General features: G+C 42.8%; 1 protein-coding gene across 2 annotated transcripts in view; it reads left to right on the forward strand.

Moving 5' to 3' along the window:
- The window catches only part of GLI3 (GLI family zinc finger 3), a 323,331-nt gene that overhangs the window by 166,713 nt on the left and 133,577 nt on the right, over window positions 1–23,041 (forward strand). For both annotated transcript variants that reach the window (XM_055421143.2, XM_055421144.2), the window contains exon 4: window positions 17,565–17,670. In XM_055421143.2, coding sequence (XP_055277118.2) covers window positions 17,565–17,670 — 106 coding nt within the window. The remainder of the gene's footprint in view (window positions 1–17,564; window positions 17,671–23,041) is intronic.

Raw genomic sequence — 23,041 nt, forward strand, 5'->3', positions numbered from 1 at the left:
CACTTCCTCTGCTCATCCCTTAACGGTTGGTTGGTCTCACTCCATATGTCCTACTGATCCTGATCGGTACCTGCCTCCTGTCTGATTTCATTCCCTCTGATGGCATTTACAGCCCCTGCAATTGCATCTCCTACTGCAGGGCAGACTGGGCTCTGGGTTTCCTTCCAGACCTGGAACCACCTCCCTCCATAGTCTCAAACCCCACTAATCCCAGCCTGAACCCATCCCTGTCCACTGGTTCTTCCTCAGCCTCTGCCTGCCTTTCCTGTGTTCCCACCACTGTCAAAGGGACCCTGGGAGACAGCCCTTTCTTCTCTCATGCATGTCCTTTCAACCTTCTTCACCCCAGGTTCCCCTCCAACCATTCATCTTCCCACTGCTTTGCCTCAGTTTAGGGGCCTTTATATCTCTTGCTTCCCACTGAGTTTCATCCATTCCAATCCATTCTCCTGATAGCTCAGTTGGTAAAGAATTCGCTGCAATTCAGGAGACCCTGGTTCAATTCCTGGGTCGGGAAGATCCTCTGGAGAAGGGGTAGGCTGCCCACTCCAGTATTCTTGGGCTTCCCTTGTGGCTCAGGTGGTAAAGAATCAGACTGCAACGTGGGAGACCTAGGTTTGGTCCCTGAGTTGGGAAGATCCCCTGGAGAAGGGAAAGGCTACCCACTCCAGTATTCTGACCTGGATGATCCCATGGACTAGTCCATGGGGTCACAAAGAGTCAGACATGACTGAGCAACTTTCACTTTCATTTTCAATCCATTCTCCACTTTCCAGCAAGGTAATATTTGCAAAATGCATGTCTGATCATTTCAAGTCTCGTGTGTCTGCTCTTGGGGCTCATTGGCCGGTATGCAAGGGCCTCTATGGCCTAGCCTCCTTTTCTTGCACTCACCCCTAGACCAGTAGGTTCTGAGTGTAGTCCCCCAGATCAGCAGCTTCACCGTCACCTGGGAACTTGTTAGAAAGGTAAATCCTTACTCCCCTCCCTAGGCCTACTGAATCAGAGACTCTTGAGGGTGGACCCAGCAATTCGCCCATTAAAGAGTGAAGGGAGGCACATTGCAATTTGAGATCAATGCTCTAAAGCAGGGGTCCCCAGCCTCTGGGATCTGATGCCTGATGATCTGAGGTGGAGCTGATGTAACAATAATAGAAATAAAGTATGCGATAAATGTAATGCTTTTGAATTACCACCCCCCGCCCCCCGCAGTCCATTGAAAAATTGTCTTCCACGAAACTGGTCCCTGATGCTGAAAATTTTGGGGACCGCTGCTCTAAACCATTCCTGGGCCCTTCTGGCCCCCCCACACACCCTGCTGCTTCACACACGCTCTCTCTGGGTTCTCTCACCTTGCTCCCACTCATTTTTTCTGAGCAAGATTTTTTCTGAAAAAGAGGAAGTTTCTTTGACCCTCTTCCCTCCCCGTCTGCTCCCCCTACTCACCTGAACACCATCTTTCACTGGGACTCTTTGAGCTGGCATTCTTGTTCCTGGCTTTGTGACCAGTGGGTCCCCCAGCTCCTCTTGCGCAGGACCGCCTACTTTTAGGCTCATTGTGTTTCCATGGCCCGTGTGGTGCCTGAGGCTTGGCAGTGCTCGTTAGGTTTGTATGTGAACCCATCTTTACTTATTCATGTACATACAGTGTAAGTCCCCTCCATGCAAATGAGTTCCATTACGAGAGCACGTTCATAAGTCCAATGTTTGTAAGTCCAAGAAAGTTAGCCTAGGTACCATTAGCTGTATAGTACTGTTCTGTAATAGGTTTATAATACTTTTCATACATATAATACATAAAAAAGCAAACAAAAGTAATGTTTTTAATCTTACAGTACTTTACCTTGAAAAGTACAGTAGTACAGTTCTACAGCTGGCATACACGGACTGGAACTGATTTAACAGGCAAGAAGAGTTACTGACTGGAGGAGGCAGAGGAGATGGGAGATAGTAGAGCTGAAGGATTGTCAGTAATAGAAGATGCTAGCTACATCATCACTGCTTTTATGCTTGCTTCCGGTCATCCTGCGCTTGAAATAAAGATGCTGTACTACTGAACTCTATACAGTCCTGTACAGTAAACTACACACAAGCACAACCATTTGCAGAGGATGCAGGCACGGGACAATGCATGCCAGACATGGGAGCTGCCTTATGCGATTGGACATGCAAGGGTACGTTTGTATCTTTGAAAGTTCGCAACTTGAAGGTTCGCAGGTAGGGGACTTACTGTATTTATCAGCCATTGATTGAGCCCTGAGTGATTCAGTCTTTGGCTGAAGCAGCCCAAGAAAGAATTCCTGGTTGTAGTTATCCTAGTCAAATGGAAAGATTCAGAGTAGTTGAAGAGCTGAGAACAAGTGATTTATCAACGAAACCATTATTTGTACAGTACAAGTGAGGTAGTAAGGTCATCGGAACAACTGAGACTCTTTCCTATAACTTCACTTCAACTCAAGATGCATCTTGGACAGGATCACTCTTCTTTGCCCCTCCTATGTTCCTTTCTGTTTTCCTTAACAAGATAGCACAGAACCAGGGCAGATTTTCGGTGTAGTTTTTCTGTTTTGAAGAAGGGCATTATGTTCTAGGCTCTCAGTCCTGAGTTTATTTGAGCGTGTGGCCCTTAAATGATTCCCCCATCCCTGAGGACCAGCAGGTAGGTGGACAGACATACTTCCTTTAGGTGGGGGCACAAAGATTTGTCTCAAAGCTCTAAGACCTGAGCATTCTCCTGCTCTTTAGATTCCTCATTGTTGTGTGTGTTGTTTTTTCTTTTGTAGATTTATCACATTAGCACTTAATTACTCTTCATGATAGTATTAAATTTCATGAGTGATTTATAGTTTTAATAGAGACTTGTATGATTTATTGCAGTTGGCATTTGAGGTTTACCAACTTCTTAAAACACGTGAGTACTGGAATTGCTTACTCTGACCCTGTTCAGTACAAGCACAACGTAGGTGAAACCCCAAATTCAAATCTAATAGGGCTGTCCGCCCAGCCCCAGTTTCGTTTGCCACACTGTCTCCTGTCGTGATGTATGTGTACCTGCGGTGGCCGTGGGTATGTGTGTTCTTAAAGAAAAAGGAGAATGGATCCTTTCTAGTTTTTATTTAATTTCTTTTTTTAATGTTTTATTTTATATTGGAATATAGTTGATTAACGATGTGGTGTTAGTTTCAGGTATACAGCAAAGTGATTCAGTTATACATATACATGTATCTATTCTTGCTCAAATTCTTTTCCTTCTTAGGTTGCTGCACAGTATTGAGCAGAGTTCCCTGGACTATACAGTAGGTCCTTGTTGGTTATCCATTTTAAATATAGCAGTGTGTACATGTCAATCCCAGACTCCTTAATTATCTAATATGAACCCCAGATGGTTTCCTGTGCCCTGGATGGATGGATATGACATAAAGGTCTGAGATGCACTGTTCTGGAAGAAACTGGTGACAGGTGTGGGGTTCTGTCTCCGTCTGCCAAGGGGTTCCCCAGCCAGGCCTGCAGTGCGTGGCTGGAGTGGTCACAGCCAGTCTGCTGTCCACAGGTGCTCCAGGCTTCAGTGGGCCAGTGGGCTGCCAACCTGCCCTATGCTGGGCCCTCATAGCTACCAGAGAAAGCACCAACTTAACCCGCTCACAACCTGTTCCCCAGTTTACACCAAGTTTTTGCTTGGAAAATGTTGACCCCCCACTTCTGAGCTGGCATCTTGGGAACATACCCCGCATGGTCCTTATCTTCTTGTCCTGGTCTTTTCTTGCATATTCTATCCATGCCATCCTGGCTGCCCTGGCCCTGGTTTTTCCCCAGGCCTAACTTTGCAGCTGTGGCTCCAGGGAATATTATTTCCATGCGCTGTGGCTTTGTTATTTTAAACGGTGGGTCGGGGCTGGGCAGGGGGTGCGTAGGTAGCTGCATGCTTGGGTGTTTTCCCAGAAGACCTGATCCACTTGTACTTCTAGAAAAAAGGGTGTGCCCTCCAGGCTCTGCCTTCTCTCTGTGGATAATCCTCTGAGGGCCCTCAGCCTCTGGGCAGATAATCTCTTTGGGGTTATCTGTTAATTACCAGTGAATGTGTGAAGTATTTGTGAAAAGGCTTTTGAAGTGAGCTCCACGCGCTGCCTCGACCCTCCTGGGCCCCCTTCCCAGGGCAGAGGGGTTTTTGGGCTCAAAGTAGGTCCCCCTCAAGTGCTGGTATTCTCTTGCTAAATTGTTTGCCTTTCTAATGAAGTGAACTGTTTGTTTGACTCTGCCGAGGAAGGTATTTAACCAAGGGAACTAAAGTAAACGTTGAAGACATTCAAATAAGCCCTGCATCTCTGCTTTGTGAAGGGAAGGAAAACAGTTTGGCCTCCTTCACCTCCGGGAAGCGTCGTTAAGTTACTGTTTAAATAATAAACGGAGCCCAGCCAGCGGATATCGCCTGGCCAGTCTGGGGCTTTTGTGCTCGCCCGGCGGGCCTAGGAATTCCTCTGCCAAGGCCACAGGGGAGGAGAGAGCCGCTCCAGTCTAGCAGTTAGTAATTGTGATTTATTTATGTGTAGAGGGACTTCTGCTTCGTTCAGTCATGATGAAAACAAGCCAATTAGCCCTCAGAATGGCTGGCGGCTGGCAGGCCAACTTTGCTAGCCTCAGGAAGGCTAGTGAGAGGGTGTCATAGGGGATCCAGCTGGGTTCACCCTGCCACACAAGCTGGGACCTGCTACATGTGGGCCGGGTCCCTAGTATCTGGGAGAGGTGTCTGAGATGCTGGAATGATGGTCCCCTGAGGATGTGCCCCTGAGATGGGGACCCCAGGAGGAAGGCTCAGCTTGTTCCTGCCTCAGGACCTGGGGTGAAGGTGGGTGTATAAATGATGCCCTTCAGCTGCCCATGGGTTTTGTTATGGGGACACTTGAAGCATGGGGAGTGCCCAGGCGGAGAAGAGTAGCTGTACTCAAAATGGGCTATGGCATTTTTGGGGCCCAGTGCAAAAAGAATATTCGGGGCCCTTGCTCAAAAATGATGAAGGATTTCAAAAGGGCAGAGCACTGGAGCAATCATGAGGCCTTCTGAGTGGAGGCCTGAGCCTCATTATCGGAAGCTTCCGGGGCTCTGCAGTCAGACTGGACCTGACTGAGATCCAGCTTCATCAGTTCCTACCCGAGTGCTATTCAAAAAGCAATATTCAACTGAGTAAATGTTAAAGATCTTACTGGCTTTATTCATCCATTTATGAACCAGGCAGCTTTCCTGTCTAGCAGATAGAAAGGGGCTCAGAGGAGCTATACAAAGGCTTTTATAGGCAAAAGGGAGCTGGGACAAGAGAGTTATACTAGCAGAAAGTGGCTTGGTTGCGGCAGGGTCACTCTCCTTAAGGAGATGGGATTACCTCACTTGAGCAGACCAGGTGATTTCTGATTCATTGGTTTAAGATTCCATTTCTAAGGGGAGCCAAAACTATAATTAAGTCTCAGTTAGAAGGAAATGGCAGCCCACTTCAGTATTCTTGCCTGGAAAATCCCATGGACGGTGGAGCCTGGTAGGCTACTGTCCATGGGGTTGCAAAGATTCAGACAGGACGGAGCGCCTTCACTTTCACTTTCACTTTGCTGGGTTTGGTGACATGGGACTTAGCATAGGTGACTCCATGTTGGACCTGTTGTCTTTTTTTTTTTTTTTAAACAGTGCCTTTCATTTCCCATCTCTGATGCCTGTTTCATCATTGTGAAGTTGTGAAGTAGGGGTAGTTATACCTACTTCACTGAGTTGTCTTGTGGTAGAAATAAAAAAAATATCTGAGCAGCAGCTGGGGTAACCCTGAAAAGTGTTAGTCGCTTAGTTGTGCCGACTCTTCATGACCCCATGGTCAGGAAGCCTGCCAGGTTCCTCTGTCCATGGAGTTCTCCAGGCAAGAATACTAGAGTGGATTGCCATTCCCTTCTCCAGGGGATCTTCCTAACCCAGGTATCAAATCCAGGTCTTCTACATTGCAGGTGGATTCTTTACCATCTGAGCCATCAGGAAAGCCCAAGGATAACCCTGAACACAGAGTGAATGCTCAAAAAATGAGAGCTATTTATTATTTGCATATATCTTTGGCTGTCTTTTTTCCCCCTCACCTAATTGTTGATCATTATGTATGGCTCATACATAAATACATAAGGCCTCATTACATATGGCTGATCTGGAATTTGGGGAACAGAGTTGGGTGTTTGCCACAAAACTTACTTAAAGACAAGAGATGAAGAACCTGACATGCATCATGATCAGTGAAGGCTTGAGTGCAAGGGAGGAGCCTGGACTGAGCAATCAGATCAAGTCTAAAGTTGAAGATGCTCATATGAATATGTTGACTATCAGTATTCACTTGGACATCTGGGTTGAAGGAGAAGGACTTAGAAATAACAATAACCCTTACATGTGAGGACTTTAGATTATATGAACAACCTTCATCTTTGTCACTTGGCCTCTTGGACAGCTTTGTGGAGTAAATAGGTCTGAATCTTGTTGGCTTTATTGTATGTGTTGAAAAAATAATCTCTTATGATTATAGTCGTTTGTTTCTAGGTGAATCTATAAAATGTGGTTTCAAATGGGAAGGACAGCCAACAGGAAAGGAAGTAACAAGTGTGAACTTTGGGGAGTGGAGGTGGGGGTGGTCATGGACATGTGTGGATAGAAAGCAGCTCTGGGCCTTTTATCCACATACCCAGGAACACGTGGGTATGTGGGGTCACGAGTGCATCTCAGCGACTGTGCGTGGATGGGGCAGGAGGGAGATAGTCAGGTAAGTCACATGGTCATGATCGTTGAGGAACTCACAGGTGCACAGCTACATGGGCCTCCCATTCCAATAAACGTGGACAGAGTTCAGGTGTGACACTGAGATGAACTTGACTTTTCTCCTTTCTTGATCCATGCTATCAGTGTAATGATTCTATAAACTCAACCTTATTTGTGGATCAGAGAAAGACTCAGGCATTGAGAACTTCCAAATTGTGGCCATCTAATCATTAATAATGGGGATGCCATAGATGCAAATACCATAGCTGGACCTTTGAGCACCATCCTTCAGTAGAAAGTGATTTCCCTCAAATGATGCCATCTGATCTATGCACATAGAGCCAATGTCTTTGAGGACGTGTGTCCAGTGTATGCCCAGTTGCTAATGTAAGATTTCAGGGGAAAGAGAGATTCAAGAAAAATCAGGACTATTTTGGTACTTGGATTCTCAAGAACTACGACATGTGAAGGAGAATTTTTTTTCCCTTTAGAAATAGGGGAGCCTCTTCCTTTTCTCTGATTTCCTTGCATTCCTACAAGGGAATCATTTCACTTCATGTGCTTTGTTATTTTACAATCATGGTGAAAGAAGCACTTAAATAAACGCTGCTTAAAAGCTTTGTGTGTTCCTGCTTCCTGGTGCTTCATCGGCAGTGAGAATTCAGGGTTTAAGGGGCAGGAAAGTGGAGCCTTTCAGGGCTCCCAGTGTGCAATCAACGTGCTGGAATTTCAATGGATTCCAAAGGCGTAACAATAATAGCATTAAGAACAGGCCAGGGCCTTTGATGTTATTGACAAAAAAAGGGGAGTGGGGGCAAAGGGGCCCCTGTCATTTCTGTCATGAGCTTTTAAACTTTTGACCTCTAACCTTTTGTGTCAAAGAGCTTTTTCCATATGGGTGTTAGCAGGCTACTCAAGTCTCCTGAATTCACTGGAGCGTCCACATTTCCTTGGTGGGAAAGGACATTCAGTGTCTTGGAAAAGATCCAGCGTAGGGTGGTTTTCTCTGAGTGCCCACCGTTATCTGACCCATCTTAGTGGGGTGTTGGGATAGGATGGGGTGGGGACACTGCTTGTCTACATGAAGTGACTCCTGGCCCGGCAGGAGGCAGGCAGACTTGTGGGGCTAGAAGATGAAGATGAACTTCACAGAGATGATTTAACTCAGGGCATGTAGGCCTTTGCCTGGAGTAGGCTCTGAACATGGGGAGGTCAGGGGGACCTGGAACTTGCACAGGCAGGATTCTGAAGAGATGGCAGGGCCTTTCAGGGCCCTGGTTTAGCCTGTTATTGAGGCCCACTAGGTAGTTGAAATTCGAGTCCTCCAGTGCTGTACGGGCCTGGTCCACTGCTGCTATTATTTGGCCTCCAGTCCAACCAGCACAGGCTTCCCTGGTGGCTCAGACACTAAAGATTCCGCCTGCAATGCAGGAGACTTGGGTTCGATCCCTGGGTCGGGAAGATCCCCTGGAGGAGGGCCTGGCAACCCACTCTTGTATTCTTGCCTGGAGAATCCCCATGGATAGAAGAGCCTGGCAGGCTACAGTCCATGGGATCACAAAGAGTCAGACTTGACTAACTAAGCACAGCACAGCACAGCAGCACATCCTGAAGGTCATTGTAGGTTTTCCAGTGCCTTCAAAATATTGGGTTAGCCAAAAATTTTGTTCAGGTTTTTTCCATAAGATGGTACAGAAAAACCCAAATGAACGGAAGTTATTTCCCAAGGTTGACTTGGATGGGTGACTCTCTCTGACTAACAGCATCATTCTATGCTGTGGAACTCTCCAGAGCCTCTGAGCCTCAGCCCAGGCACTTATTAATACCATGCAGAAGACCTGAGCTTGTGTGCATGAGAGCTTTTCCTGGTTCCTGCTTCTGAATAGGATGGAGACTGAGATGGGTTCCTTGAAGGTGTTTAGGACCATCATATTGGGAGCGCCACCTCTGGTGATGGAGTAGAAAAAACACCAACTTGGCCCTGGTTTCTGTGACATTGGGTTGATCATTTAGCTTTTCTGAGCAGATCATGAAATTTTTCCCTTCTTACCCCTCAGGATTGTGTCGTAATAGGAAATAAGGAGAAACAGTACTTAGGAGGAATAATAATAAAGCCTTGGAAATGATGGTTTTAGGGTTGTCAAGATGATCCCAGGAAGAAACAGACATGGTTATTATGAAATGTAAATCATTGTATTTTTTTGCTTTTACCTTTCTCAACCTACTTCTGCTAATTTTACAATATTGAAAAAAATGTTTGGGGGCTCTTGTTTTATATTTATTTATTTATTTGACTGTGCTGGGTCTTATAGCATGTGGGATATCCCTGACCAGGGATCAAACCAGGGCCCCATGCGTTGGGAGCCCAGAGGTTTAGCCACTGGACCATCAGGGAAGTCTGCTGGAAGCACTTTTGTCAGTTGATTTATTTTGCTTAGGACACAGCTTCTAGACCTCATCATTGTTGTTAATTGTTGGTTTACTCACTAAGCTAGGCGACTTCTGAATTCAGTCTGTCTGTAAGGTTTCTCTAGTTAGAGCTGAGATACCAAATGCTTTCCTGGAAACATTTCATCCTCTGCCTTCACTTCCTCAGCATTATGAGTCCCAGTGTACATTTTCCAAACTATAAATTTGGCTTTTAAATTGTGCTGTGCAGGTGGTTGTAGTGGTAAAGAACTCTCCTACCAATGCAGGAAATACAGGAGATACAAGTTTGATGTCCCTGGGTCAGGAAGATCCCCTGGAGGAGGGCATGGCAGCCTGCTCCAATATTCTTGCCTGGAGAATCCCATGAACAGAGGAGCCTGGTGGGCTGCAATCCATAGGGTCACAAAGAGTAGGACACAAGTGAAGCAACTAAAAAAAAACTGTTCATTGAGATAAGAATATATCATTGGTAACCAATTTCCATCTTTTAATTTCTGTGCTTTCATAAGAAAATATACCATTAGCAAGGTTGGGGGCGGGAGGAGAAGGGGACAACAGAGAATGAGATGACTGGATGGCATCACCGACTCTGTGGACATGAGTTTGAGTGAACTCCGGGAGTTGGTGATGGACAGGGAGGCCTGGCGTGCTGTGATTCATGGGGTCGCGGAGAGTCGGACACGACTGAACAACTGAACTGAACTGAACTGAACTGATAGTTCAAGTTAATGGAGTTGTCACTTAAATATAGTGACTCTTCATATGTTTTCTTGTAATTTCCCTTGGATAGTTTTGCAGGTTAGGTATAATGGCTGTAAACCTTCTCTTATTTCTCTTTGCTTCTTTTCCCTCTCTTTATTTTTTTCTTTTATCTTGGCAGAAAAGCTAGAAACAACAAAAATATGATGGATACTTATGGGATCATAGGCAAGGTGCATTCCAGAGTCTCTGGGTGGAAGATTTCATTGGCCAGCCAGTGGGCAGATGTGGCCTGTTTCTACCATTGGTAATACAATGGACATGATTTTTCGTGGAAAAACTTGCGAAGATTAGTTGGGTAAAAGAAGTTAAAAGGGACCAGGAAGGGGAGAGATCAAATTTTTGTTCACTACCTAGGATACAATTGATGTGGTAAAGACAGATTTCTTGTTAATTTACTTTCAGAGGGCTATATATCATTTTCTTGTAGAAACACGTAATTATGCTTGTAAAGGAGTATGGCCTGGATGGGTTGTGGTATGACTAGAGTGCAGTGCTGGGTAGCATTTAGATCTATTTAGAATATTAGATCAATTTATTATATCTCCATGCTCCCACAGAAGAAATAATAGAAAGAGTGCTGTCTGTGTAGTGGGGAATGCCCATGGATATTTATGTAAGAGGAATCAGGAACTTCCCCATGGGCCAGTGGTTAAGATCCACTGCAGGGGTCACAGGTTAGATCCCTTGTCAGAGAACTAAGATCCTAAAGCACTGCCTTGAGGCCAAAAAAAAAAAGGAAGGAGTCAGGAATGTTGGGTGGTTGCCAGAAGGTTAAAATTCTTTGGGTTTTATAAATAACATAGTTTTGTTAATCAGCTTTCTATGTTAACTTTGTGTGTGTTTTAGTTAACTTATAAGAAAACTTAAATTTGCAAATGTTAAGTGATTATTGCCATTATTTGCTAGATTTATAGTTAATTTTATCCATCATTTTTATCTTAGAATTTATTTGTGATAGGCTTTGCTAAAATCATAGAGTAAATATTCTTTTCTGAGTAATTACCAGTATGGACACTTTATAGATATTTTTAAGTCACAAGTTGGCATATCAGTTATGAAATATGTTCTCTCTCAAAAACTACCCATCCATAAAGAAAAACTGGCATGTGTTTTTTTCTGAATTGTAAACATTTCTGAGAATTGCTTTCTCGGGGTATACTGGGACAAGGTTCATCAAACTGTTTCTCGTAAGGGCCAGAAGGAAGTATATTTATTTTAAAAAAAGTATTTATTTATTTTTATTGAAATATAATTGCTTTACAATGTTGTGCTTTTGCTATACAATGAGGTAAATCAGTCTTATGCATACATATATCCCCTCCCTCTTGGACCTCCCTCTCACCCACCCCTCATCCCCCAGGTCATCACAGAGCCCAGAACTGAGCTTCCTGTGCTTATAGGAGCTAGAGTCTGTCACAGAGAGTGAAGTAAGTCAGAAAGAGAAAGACAACTAGCATCCACTGTGGCACATATGTAGGATCTACAAAAATGGCACAGATAAACCAGTTTCCAAGGCAAGAACAGACTCAGATGTGGAAAATGGACATGTCGACATGAGGGGGCAGGGGAGGGTGGGAGGGAGATTGGGACTGACATATATACACTTCCAGGTATGAAATATATTAGGCTTTATGGACCGTGTGTTTCTCTGTCTCAGCTCACCAAGGCAGTCACTGCAGTGTGAAAGCAACTATGGGTGGCATACGAACAAAACAGCACCTGTATTCCAATAAAACTTTACAAAAACTGCCTGGTGCAGTAGTGTACCAGTGTACCATAGTGCCTTCCATGACATGTGCTCTACAAGTTAAGGTTCCTGCCATGGTGTAAAGTGAAAAGTAATCGATCTTTTTTACTGCAAGGCATCTCTCAGGTGTCTCGAGTATACCAGAACTAGTTTCTTAAAACTTGTACCACGTTACCGCGGGTCTTATAAACAAGATGGTCTACACTCCTGACTCTGGAGATACTTCCAGCTCCACACCACATACATGTAAGAACAGAAAGAAGATTCCCGATTCCCCATGAATTGCTTCATGGGATGATTACACCTGGATGCCCAGCAATTCCACAGCGGGGTCCCTTTGGGGTTCCATGCTATAGATCCTGCTCATAGCAGACCAACAGGATCACAGACTGCCTTATTACTTGAGAGAATCCAGCTCAGATATCCTGGGGCTGTCCTCAGAGGGGCCAGATCAGCCCCTTTCTGGTGCCCTGTGGTCCATAGGCATATTTCTGTCCATGGTATAATCCTGTTCGCAGGCAGTAACATAAGGATGTCTGAACAGGGAGTCAGTCTGAGTGTTGGAGTCAGTCCACATAGTGAGGTCTCCTTTAGGCCACTGAGCCCTGGAAAAGGTCTGTAGATGCCAAATGATGCTTGGAGATGTCCAGGTGGGAAGAGGCAGAGATGAGGCCCAGGTGCCTATCTGTCTTCTTATTAGAGTGGTGAGGGTCCCTCCCATCCCCTCTTGAGACCTCTCATTTGAGCTGTGCTGGATGTTTTGGCATCATGGATGTTGCCCACATTGGGTTTTAGTATTTCTACCGATGGCAGGAGATTAAATGAATTGGAGGGGACTGGACTTTCCTACAGTCAAGGCTGATCCCAATGACTAGAAAAACCATTTCTAGTTCTCATCTAGAATAAATTCCAAAGTCAGTGAACAGATGACTTGAGGATTTAAATAAGCCAAGAGAATTTATGCCCTGGGCGGTTTACTCTTGTGGGTCCTCTCATACTGTTTCCTGGGCACTTTCAGGCCACTAAAGTATCATTTGGTGAATTACTCCTTCAGGGCACTAATGGAGCTGCCTTTGATCTCTCTTTTTTAATCTACAATTTTTGTATGTAAATTTCAAACCTTAAAAGACAGTCTCCCCAAATGGCATCCAAGAGATCTCATAGCCTGAGGATATTAAAACTATTTCTTGAGAGAAGGACGCAACAACTGAAGATAAACCTCTGAGTGCCTTTCTCTTCTGGCTACAGGTTTTATGATCAACCCAGGCTATTGTAAGGAGACCCAAAAATCAATGCCTCTCATTCCTAATGAGACCCTCAATGCACAGCCTGATGACAGCCAGCATGAAATTGAATACCGACAACTATACCCAGCATAAATATTGTTACTATGCATTTCAATTTAAACATGCATCAAGCCAATTACATATTTATGGGGTTTAAAGACTCTTCCACTTGCGTCTCAGATAATACGCACTTGGCAAATCTCCCTTTAGTCTAAGAGGCATTTGGTCCAATAGTCAAACCCCTCGCGAGTCTGTAATAAATCATCTTTGCAACCCAAAGCATGGACAGTTGACTGCTTCCCACTGCTCCACAGACTCACCCCCACCTGGTAGAATTTTAATTCCTTCAGTAAAATTGATTCCCCCAGTTCTGCACATTATTCTCCCTGTCTTCCATTTAGCCCGTTAGTTTGCTGACAGCAGAGTACACAGCACTTAGCAGCTGGTTTGTGGAACCATCAGTCAGGAAATTGTATGATAAATAGGAGGGAGCCAGGTTTAGTGGCACTTCCTTCTGCTTCAGCAGTTTTCGCCTGACTTTGGAAAAGTCATCATGTGGTGTTTTGTCAAGGGCCAGAGCAGGAGATGGCTGTGGCGCGGTAACTTATTACACATCCTCTTGAGTTATGATGCTCCACAGCTGTGCTGCTCATGTGTAAATAATAAACTGGGAGGTGGATAATTGTGGCGGCTGCTGGCGACACAGGCCTCTTCTCGTTCTGTGGGTTTTCTTGGACAGCTTCTTGGGCCTCTGATGGAGTATACTGCAATCTTCCGCATAGAAACGACGACCCGAGATGCAAGAGAAGCACTCCACGTTTGAGGATTCGCCAGCATCTTCTTCTTTTTTTTTTTGAGAGATGTGTTAGGATTAATGTCATGTGATGCCACATATGTTAAAGGACATGCTTGTCCTGATTTTTATGCTTCGTCTCTACTGTTAAGCTGTGGTCAAGCGTGTCTTGAATTGGAAGAGAGCTGTTCCATTGCGTTTACTAGAAAGCGGCTTAAGAGGTGTGATTTCCACTGATAACTGACATGAGGTGTAATTGTTTGCACAGACTTTATCAGTCCAGAAGTTATTTTCAACTAAATCAAGAAGGAAACAAATAGGAATGAAAATGCTTAAACTAAAATCAGATGTGTTTGATCAAGTCAGATCGTATTCATATTTTTTGGTTCTTTATTTAACCTAATTCCAGAATGAAGGATTCATAAATTTTCTTTAACATAAATAAAAACTTTGAGCAAGCAGTGCTGTAAGATGCATCACATACTTTGTCAGAATTAACTTTTAAACTCACAAAACATACTCAACAGTGGGAAATAACTACTAAATGCCCCAATAATTACTAATTCTAATCCTAAATTCTTTCCTTTTAAACATTTTTGCAATGCTTGATCATTTTCTCTCTCATTTTGAAAAGGAAGAGCGTGAGAGAGAAAGAGAAAGTGGGTTAAAATCCTGTTAAAATAATTTCATAAAAATTTAAAGATGACAATGCCTTTTATATGTCCATAAGGGTCTTGCAGTTTTCCCTGGGGGTGAAGATTTATACTGCTTGGGTAAATGCTTTTGATTTTATAGAATTGTGTGCCTGGTTTTCACCCCCGATGCATATAATCACTGCAACATAATTATAAATACTCATGTAGAAGACAATGACTGCTACTTTTTGGATATATGAGGCATATTTTGAAGGTATAATACCTGCCCACAGTTTGAGCTTTGTGTGTATGAAAAAAATCTGGGTTTGTGCATCTTCATAATTCACAGCTGCACCCACATGGAGAAAAGCAGATATAGTTAGCACCCACTTATCTGGTAGAGAGAATTTAATCACACAGCTAAGAACCAAGAAGTAAATAAGTGAAAATATCTTCCAAGTCTGACAGAATTGTCACAACGTCCCTCAAAACACCATTTAAAATGATGCATAGGGAAAACTTGAGGAGGTGGGTCAGATGGTATGAATCCTTAATTTACAACAAGTTCTAGTAGGTTTATTTCTCCAGTTTCCAAGAATGAATGACTGTTAATTTTGAAGTCTGCTAGAGGCAAGCCCGTGAGCATCAGCAGTGACTGCTAACGGGAGGGGAGGAGAGAGAACCACACCCAAGGCCTGTTGGCCATCCTCCTGACCCCCTGATGCACCTGACTCTGAACCGCAGTGATTCATTTGGGATTGTTCAAAACTGGAGACAGTGAAACATTCCCTGAGTAGATGTCAGACTTTCAGATTCATGAAATAGATTACTCCACTCAATTTTATGTTGTTTTAGGATGGATACATCAGTTTCTTCCAGAACAGTTAAATGAAATAGGATGTTTGGGCTCTGCAGGATTCCTGGGTTACGTGGGACATTTAAACTTAGTGCACCAACTAGCCAGATTTGTGTTACAAAACAAAGCAAAATGAAAGAAAACAATTCCAGCATCCTTTTAAATGTCCTAAGTGATGTATTTAAAATATAACTGAATTTTTCAGATGTACTTTATCAAACGTATAGCGTTTGATCAGGCAGTCAGCATGTCCCCATTGAATTTTCAGCATCATTGTACATCATGATACCACAGTGTCAATGATATGAGATAATACCAAGATGACTCCTTCCCTCTTTCAGTACCATTCCCTTCCCCCCTTATCTTATAAGGAGCAAGTACAAAATACAGTGAGTAATGCACATTTTCTGCACTGTAGAACCTCTTCTTCTGGGTTCTATACCTGGTGGAGTTCAGCTTTGGGCACCTCTGAAGTGCTGTCAGGGATTCTCCTAATCATATTTTTAGATTCTCAAAGGAGGCCAGCAGGAGCAAAGTCTTAAAGAAAAAAAAGTGTGGGGGGGGAGTAAAATATCATTTTTTTAAAAAAAAGATTATTATATTTACATTCTAAAAGATGCTTGTTGGAGAATTTGGACAAGAGAAATGTATAGGCAGGAAAATGAAAACTACTTGAGTTCAACAAGCTCATGTATAATAGTCACCCCCAGGACTTAAGGAAACTCACAGTGGAGGATGCAACCATACCGTCATCTATGTTTGACACACCCACTCCCCTGCCCCATGGGGAGGTTCTGTGTCACTTTTTCCAGCCATTCCTCAGGGCCTGTTCACAGGGTCTCATTTGGAATTGCTTTTACCGCCTACTACACTAGGCAAAATCTTCAGACTCTTTGAAGGAGCTCATAGCCCTTCTGAGGCCTGTTTGGAGTACACATCAATTCTTGGGAGTGTTCTGGGCAACAGCGGTGTGACAGCTACATGCAGGCTTCCAGGACAACCACGTTTGGAAGGTAACATTCACAGTACGAGTTCTGGTGTATATGCTGTTTTATCGGCTCCCCTCCTGATCTTGGACTTCTTTCTTTATTGCTTCTTGAAACTCAGGAAAAACTTTAGTATCAGGGGTGCTCCTCATGATGAAATATGGTAAAGCTATTTTCAGTTCTTTCAGTGAATCACTATTTAGGAAAAAAAAAGTTTATTTTCAGATTTGATAGAGCTAATCAGGGCAAGTAGGAGTAGAAGAACTATTTTAAGTAAGCATACACACAGAAACCTCAAAACAGTGATGACTGACCTGAGCCAGAGTAGGAGAGGAGGCCAAGGGAATGTTGGTCCAAGAGGAATGTTGGGGCTGCAGGAAAGGAACCCTCAGTTTACTCCAAATGTCCCTCTGTCAGGCCACGTAACATCTCTGGCCAACCTATACATTTGCTGCCCTTGTGTTGGGATTCTGGAAGCCCGACCTAGGACAAGGAGGAGTGGAAGGGAGCATGCATTTGAATTTTTTAAGTGTGGGTGTGTGTGTGTCTACATGTGACATGGATTCTAGCAGGGACTTTTGAAAGAACTCCTTTCCTTACAAGTGTGGGAGAGATGAAAACTAGTAGTGATATTATGTCTTTGTCTAAAATTCGCTTCACAGGACTTCCCTGGCGGTTAAAACTCCAAGCTCCCAGTGCAGGGGGTGCAGGTTCGATCCCTGGTCAGGGAACTACAGTCCACATGCTGCAACTAAAAAGCCTGCATGCCACAGCTAAGTCCGGGCAAAGCCAAATAAATAAATAAGATAGTAAAATTCACATGACAATGTCATTTTAAAAAGAAAAATTAGTCATTCCCTGGTGGCTGAGTGGTTAGGACTCTCCAGACTTTCATTGCTGAGCATCTGGGTTCAGTCCCTCGTTGGGAAACTAACATCCCACAAGCCGTGTGATGCGGCCAAAAACATAAATGCAAACGAAAAAGTGTGTTGGAGTCTCTCCCTCTTGGCTCGGTGGCCTCCTTCAGCCTTTGCACCCTGGCCCGTCTTTCTTCCGGGCTCGGGGCACGTGACGCACCGCTTTCTTGTTCTCCTGTCTGGGTTCAGGTTGCTTTCAGTGGCTCTACTGTCTCATGTGCTGGTATTATTTGCTCGGTCCTGAACTTTCAAGAATTCTTCCACAAATTCTTCAGGTTAATTTCAGCGTCAGTTGTGAAGACAGTGTGGCGATGCGGCTTCATGTGTGGGAATTCTGTTTCAAAGTGTTCTGTTTACACAGGTTGGACTTTCTTTCCTTTTCAGACCCTCCTCATCTCTTTCCTGCATTCCATCCTCCTGTACCAATTGATGCCAGACACCACGAGGGCCGTTACCATTATGATCCATCTCCGATCCCTCCGTTGCATGTGTAAGTATTACAACTTTGCCCATTAAAGAAACAGAACAAAATACTGGCTTTTACCATCTCAGGATTTTTGTTACCAACACAGCTACTGGGCTTGGGAGCTGTGATAGAAGTCTAAGATTTACTTTTGAAATACGGCAAGCCTATCTGTTCCTGGACTCACTGAAGCACATCCCCGCTGCTTCCTGAAGAATGCCTGTCATACGACGTGGCTGGCAAGTATTTCCTATATATTTCTGCTGACGTGTGCTCTGTGGCCTCTAAATACTAAATTAAAAAGCAGAGCCCTAATGGAAGGTTCCCTCTCAGAATATGTATTTGGTCAAGAGTGGATTTGAAGTTTCTCATGCTCCGATTTCTATTAATGGGAAAGCCCTGTTCCAGGGATCACAATGAGTCATAATGAAATTTTCATGGTAAATTTTCATAGCCCCTGTGGTGTCTACTCCAACAGTCACTTGATTGATGGGAATGTCACCCAAACAAAATGGCAAATGTGATCGAGCACATGGTCTACACAGAGATAAAAGGCAAGAATGAGGGTGATAACTAACATACATTAGAAAAGGAAGAAAAGACAGATATCATATGATATTACTTATATGCAGAATCTAAAATAAAATGATATGAATGAGCTTATTTACAAAACAGACTCTTAGACATAGAAAACAAATTTATGGTTACCAAAGGTGGGGGGAGATAAATTAGGACTTTGGAATTAACATATACATACTACTATATATAAAATAAATAAGCAACAAGAACCTACTGTATAGCACAGGGAACTCTGCCCAATATTCTGTAATAACCTCAACAGGGAAAGAATTTGAAAAGAGCTGTATGTGTAACTTTGCTGTGCACCTGAATCTGATACAGCATTGTCAATCAACTATTCTCTAATATTAAAATAAATATTAAAAAAAGAAGACGACAATGTCCTGGAAATAAATGTGGTATCGCTCAGTTTGGAGGGAAAGATCAGGTATTCAGGATAGCCTGTGCCTAAACTGAAATGACCTTCTTTTGGAGTGTTGTCCAGAAAACTGATGTATACTGTAACAAGGGGAGTCAAACTTCGGGAGGGGCTGGCCCTTTGAATGGCCTCGATTTTACATTTAGCCATGTCTGGTAATTACCCTTCATTCTGAGACAGTAAAGTTAGAAAGCCCAAAAAATACTTTGAAGAATAATGCTAGTTATTTGGATGGTAGATTGCATCTCCATGGCTATTCTTTACAGCTGTGTAATTACATATACGTCAAAGAAAAATGAAGTTGTTTTAAAACAAGTCCTCCTCTGTGAACAGAATTAATTGATATTAACAGTCCTAACTATATGCCCAAGTACACATATAATATTTTACCCACAGTTTTTTGGATCCATCTCCCATTACTGAACTGTAATTTCAGAGCAGATTTGCCTGGAGGTAAGTCATAAATCTGTGCTCAGACTTCTATAAGCATTAAAGGAGAAGTGGATATTTAGAGAGAATGTAGAAACTTGTGACTTATTCTTTGACTTTTCACTGGAACAGGAGTATTTTCAGGGTTCTAAAGCCTGCTAAAAATACATTCAGATAAAACCAACAGGCCCATTTAAAGCTCCCTATACAAAGGGAAGAAAACTGCAAATTCAGGCTGAAATCTGCCATGGAATTCATCCTGCTCTCCCAAAGTTTTGCCGCACTGATGGGACCCAAGCTTCTCAGGTGAGGATGTGCTCTATGGCACAGAACCAGCAAGGGCCCACTGGACCTGGGAGATGCACAGGACTGAAATCACCCAGATTCAAGTCTCTGCAGTGATGAAGTAATTTGGATCAGATTTTCTATGGAACTTCAGAGTACTTCACTCTTTCAAAACTCATAGAGAAATTTCAAGAAATGAATTCATATGATAGAATGAGGGCTTCCCTGGTGGCTCAGAGCTAAAGAATCTGCCTGCCAATGCAGAAGACTCGGGTTTGATCCCTGGATCGGGAAGATGCCCTGGAGAAGGAAATGATAACCCACTCCAGTGTTCTTGCTTGGGAAATCCCATGGACAGAGGAACCTGGTGGGCTACAGTCTGTGATGTTGCAAGGAGTCTGTCATGACTTAGCCACTAAATAACAACAAGATGATAAAATGAACTAGCTCCTCTGGGTTCATTATAGTTTGCCTTGTAGTTAAATTCAAATGTGAATTTGTCAATTAAAACCCCAAGTCTTGGTTCTTTGGCAGAACTGTAAGAATAGCAAGCCCTTGTATAGATCACTGTTTGTTCTAGGTCCTGATTTCTGTATCTAAAGAATTAGCTTGCTAGAGATAAAAACACCACGGGATAAGACAGGTCAAGTTTGGAGAATCCCAGGGGAGAGGGTTGCATTTCCTATATGGCTGCTGAGCTGGGATTTTTGTAGATTTTAGTATTGTTGACCCGTTGTATCTTTGGGGGGTTCTCCATTTGAGGATTCAACCAACCTTGGATTAGAAATATTGGAGAAGTAAACTCCAGAAAGTTCCAAAAAGCAACACTTGAATTTCCAGCATACTGACAACTATTGATGTAGCATTTCCATTGTACTGGGTACTATAAGTAATCCAGAGATGGTTGAAGTTTCCAGGAAGATGCAAACACTATGCCTTTTTATGTAAAGGATTTGAAAATCCATGGATTTTGGTATCTGTGATAGTCCTGGAACCCTTCAGATACTGAGAGATGATTATACTTCCTGCTTTTTCAGCCAAGCTTTAGGATCATTTAGCAACAATTGACTAAATTGTTCTCTAGCTGCCTAAATGTTCAGTAACCCAGGATTCATCCTATAAGGCTGGTAGATAATCCTGAAGCTCCAAAGAGAAGCTCTGGAAGGTGCTGGGAGAATGTCATTGTCTCCTGGGACTGCTGGGCATTGCAGAGTCCTGGGTGACGACACTGAACTTACGAAGTAGTCTCTGGGAAGCTGGGGTAGTCTCATCTCTGTGCTTTTATAATGTGACATTCTCCCTGCATTACCCTCAGTGGTCTTCCCTCCCTGCATGGCAGACTCCTGCTTAAACTCCTTACCCTCAAGGCCTAACTCATTCTGAATTTTTTTCCCTCTATTTTGGCCAAGCAGCATATGATCTTAGTTTCCCGACAGGAGAGCGAATCCGTACAATGGAATCCTTGCAATGGAAGCGCAGAGTCTTAACTACTGAACCTTCAGGGAAGTCCCTCAAGGTCTATTTCAAATATCACCTTTGCGGGCAGTCTCAAAGGTAGTTCCTAGAGGCTGTCCCTTAAGCACCTTGTGTGCCTTTATTGCAGCTGAATATTCTTGTCTGATCAGTCATTGCTTAGCCGTCACCATACCTGCTAGATTTGCAGGCAGTCACTTGTTCAGGTGCCTAGTTAAGTATGCTTCATAGACCTTCAAAGGGTCCAGTCTGGAAACAGCGGACTACCAGTCAGAGAGCTTGAATTGTGCTCTTGCTTTGCACTTGTTGGTGTTGGGAATTGGCAACCTACAATTTCCATATATTAGTTCCATTCCATGAAAATGAAGTTACCTGCCTTACCCGTCTCTCCAAATTGCAGATTGAAGAGTTCAATGAAATCATGTTCTTGTTAGCACCCTTGTGAGCACCCTTGAAAGCAGGATGCTCTAAGCAAATACGGAGAGTTAGCATCCAGACAATTGGGGGCATGACAAACACTCAGAAATTCTATTCTGGCCTGGCTCAATTTTGAATCCCTGGGATGCTTTGGCACCTTCTTAGATGCAAATGTAGATATGCCTGTGACAGATCATTTTAGGGGTGGGGGTAATGTAGGTGAATATGACTTGGTTACTGAAATCTTCAAAGCACATCTTTGCTTAGAGGATAACCTGGAAAAGTAAAATGATTTTATCTAGAAGTTGAATTCCAAAATGCTTGCTTTATAATTAGCTTTTAGACAATGAAATCAAGTGAGCTTACTGATTTTTTAGAATAAATATTTTTAGTTGTAGGTAGACAAAATTGGGGGTTAGTCTCACTGTTTCATACGCATGATTGTTCTCATGCCAGTGTAACGAATTAAATGGTAAATCTGATGGAAACGGGACGTGTGTTGATGATGGAAATGCCAACAGATCTCTGTTTAGAAGGATGGCAGGCACTGCGATAATTATGCTATCATATCCTATCATTAATGATTCTATTGAAAGAGGTTTATAAATTGCTCCTCTTTTTAGATAAACCACCCTATATTAAGGCATCAACGATATGGCGCAGAATTAAATTAAAATCTCATAAAATGAAATATGCTCTGTATTAGCTGTTTGACACTTAATTTGCCTCTGAATGAGTAGAGGAAATCACAAATTAACCTGCCTTTGTTTTTCCAACCATGGCTTATTAGGTGTTAGAACAACTGCAATTACAGCCTAATAATAACCACCAAGCCTTATAAATATGTACGGAAATACGTCAGTTTGTGTTAAAGAACCCAGTTTGTTCAGTGGAATGTCTTTCTTTTGCTTACCCGATTTACTCTCACAGAGTTTATGGTTAGGCAGTGTAGACAGAGTATAGAAACTCAAATTGTTCCAAATACAGTTCTCAAAATAATGTTAGAATTTATAGTATTTTCTTTCTTAACTTAAAATCATGAATTTCAGTTCAGGATTTTAAAGTGAGATATGAAATGTTAGTGTCATCTTTCCTGAGTTGTCATGTAAAGATTGCCATAGAAAATGTATAATTGCTACATTATGTTTATTTAATTCAAGCAGTTTGAAAATTAAGAAACACTGGATATGGGGCATATCCTGTTTTCTTCTGAAAGTTATTCTTCACTGAATTCACCAGAACTTAAGTTCAGTAGATAATTGGAGCATCTTGTTCTCTCTCAAATCATTTGTTTTGACCACAGAGTTCACGTTTTATTAAGCCATGGAGAAAAAAGTACAATGTTTTACAAAAATATTAATGAGTATATTTTATTATGTTGCTGAGATCATTAGGAGCGTAAATAACAGAACCTGGAATCTGTAGCCACATAGTGCTGGCAGAAATTTCATGTGGTTATTTCTTGGTCTTGGCCTTATCTCTGTTTCCTGCTCTGCACTGTTTTCATCGGGGCTGTGGGTTGCACAACTCCAGGAGGCATTGTTGTAGCCTATGAGGATGGATGATGTTCTCTAGGTTAACGATTACTACTTATTTTAAAATCCCACTTAGAAATTTAAACAATTGGGATATTGCATCTTTCTGCCCTAGAAACAGTTGTTTCAAGTGACTACTTTTACTTGCATTTTGAGTGTAGGCTTTTTTTCATGGCTTTACTGTTAGAACACATTTAAGCATGGGCTTACTTTTGAAAGCTAGACAGAGTGTATTCATAGGAACCCAAATTATAAAGTTTTA

This window comes from Moschus berezovskii, chromosome 3, assembly GCF_049115385.1.
Source record: "Moschus berezovskii isolate FMDL1 chromosome 3, NW_MosBer_1.0, whole genome shotgun sequence".
Classification (NCBI taxonomy): Eukaryota; Metazoa; Chordata; class Mammalia; order Artiodactyla; family Moschidae; genus Moschus; species Moschus berezovskii.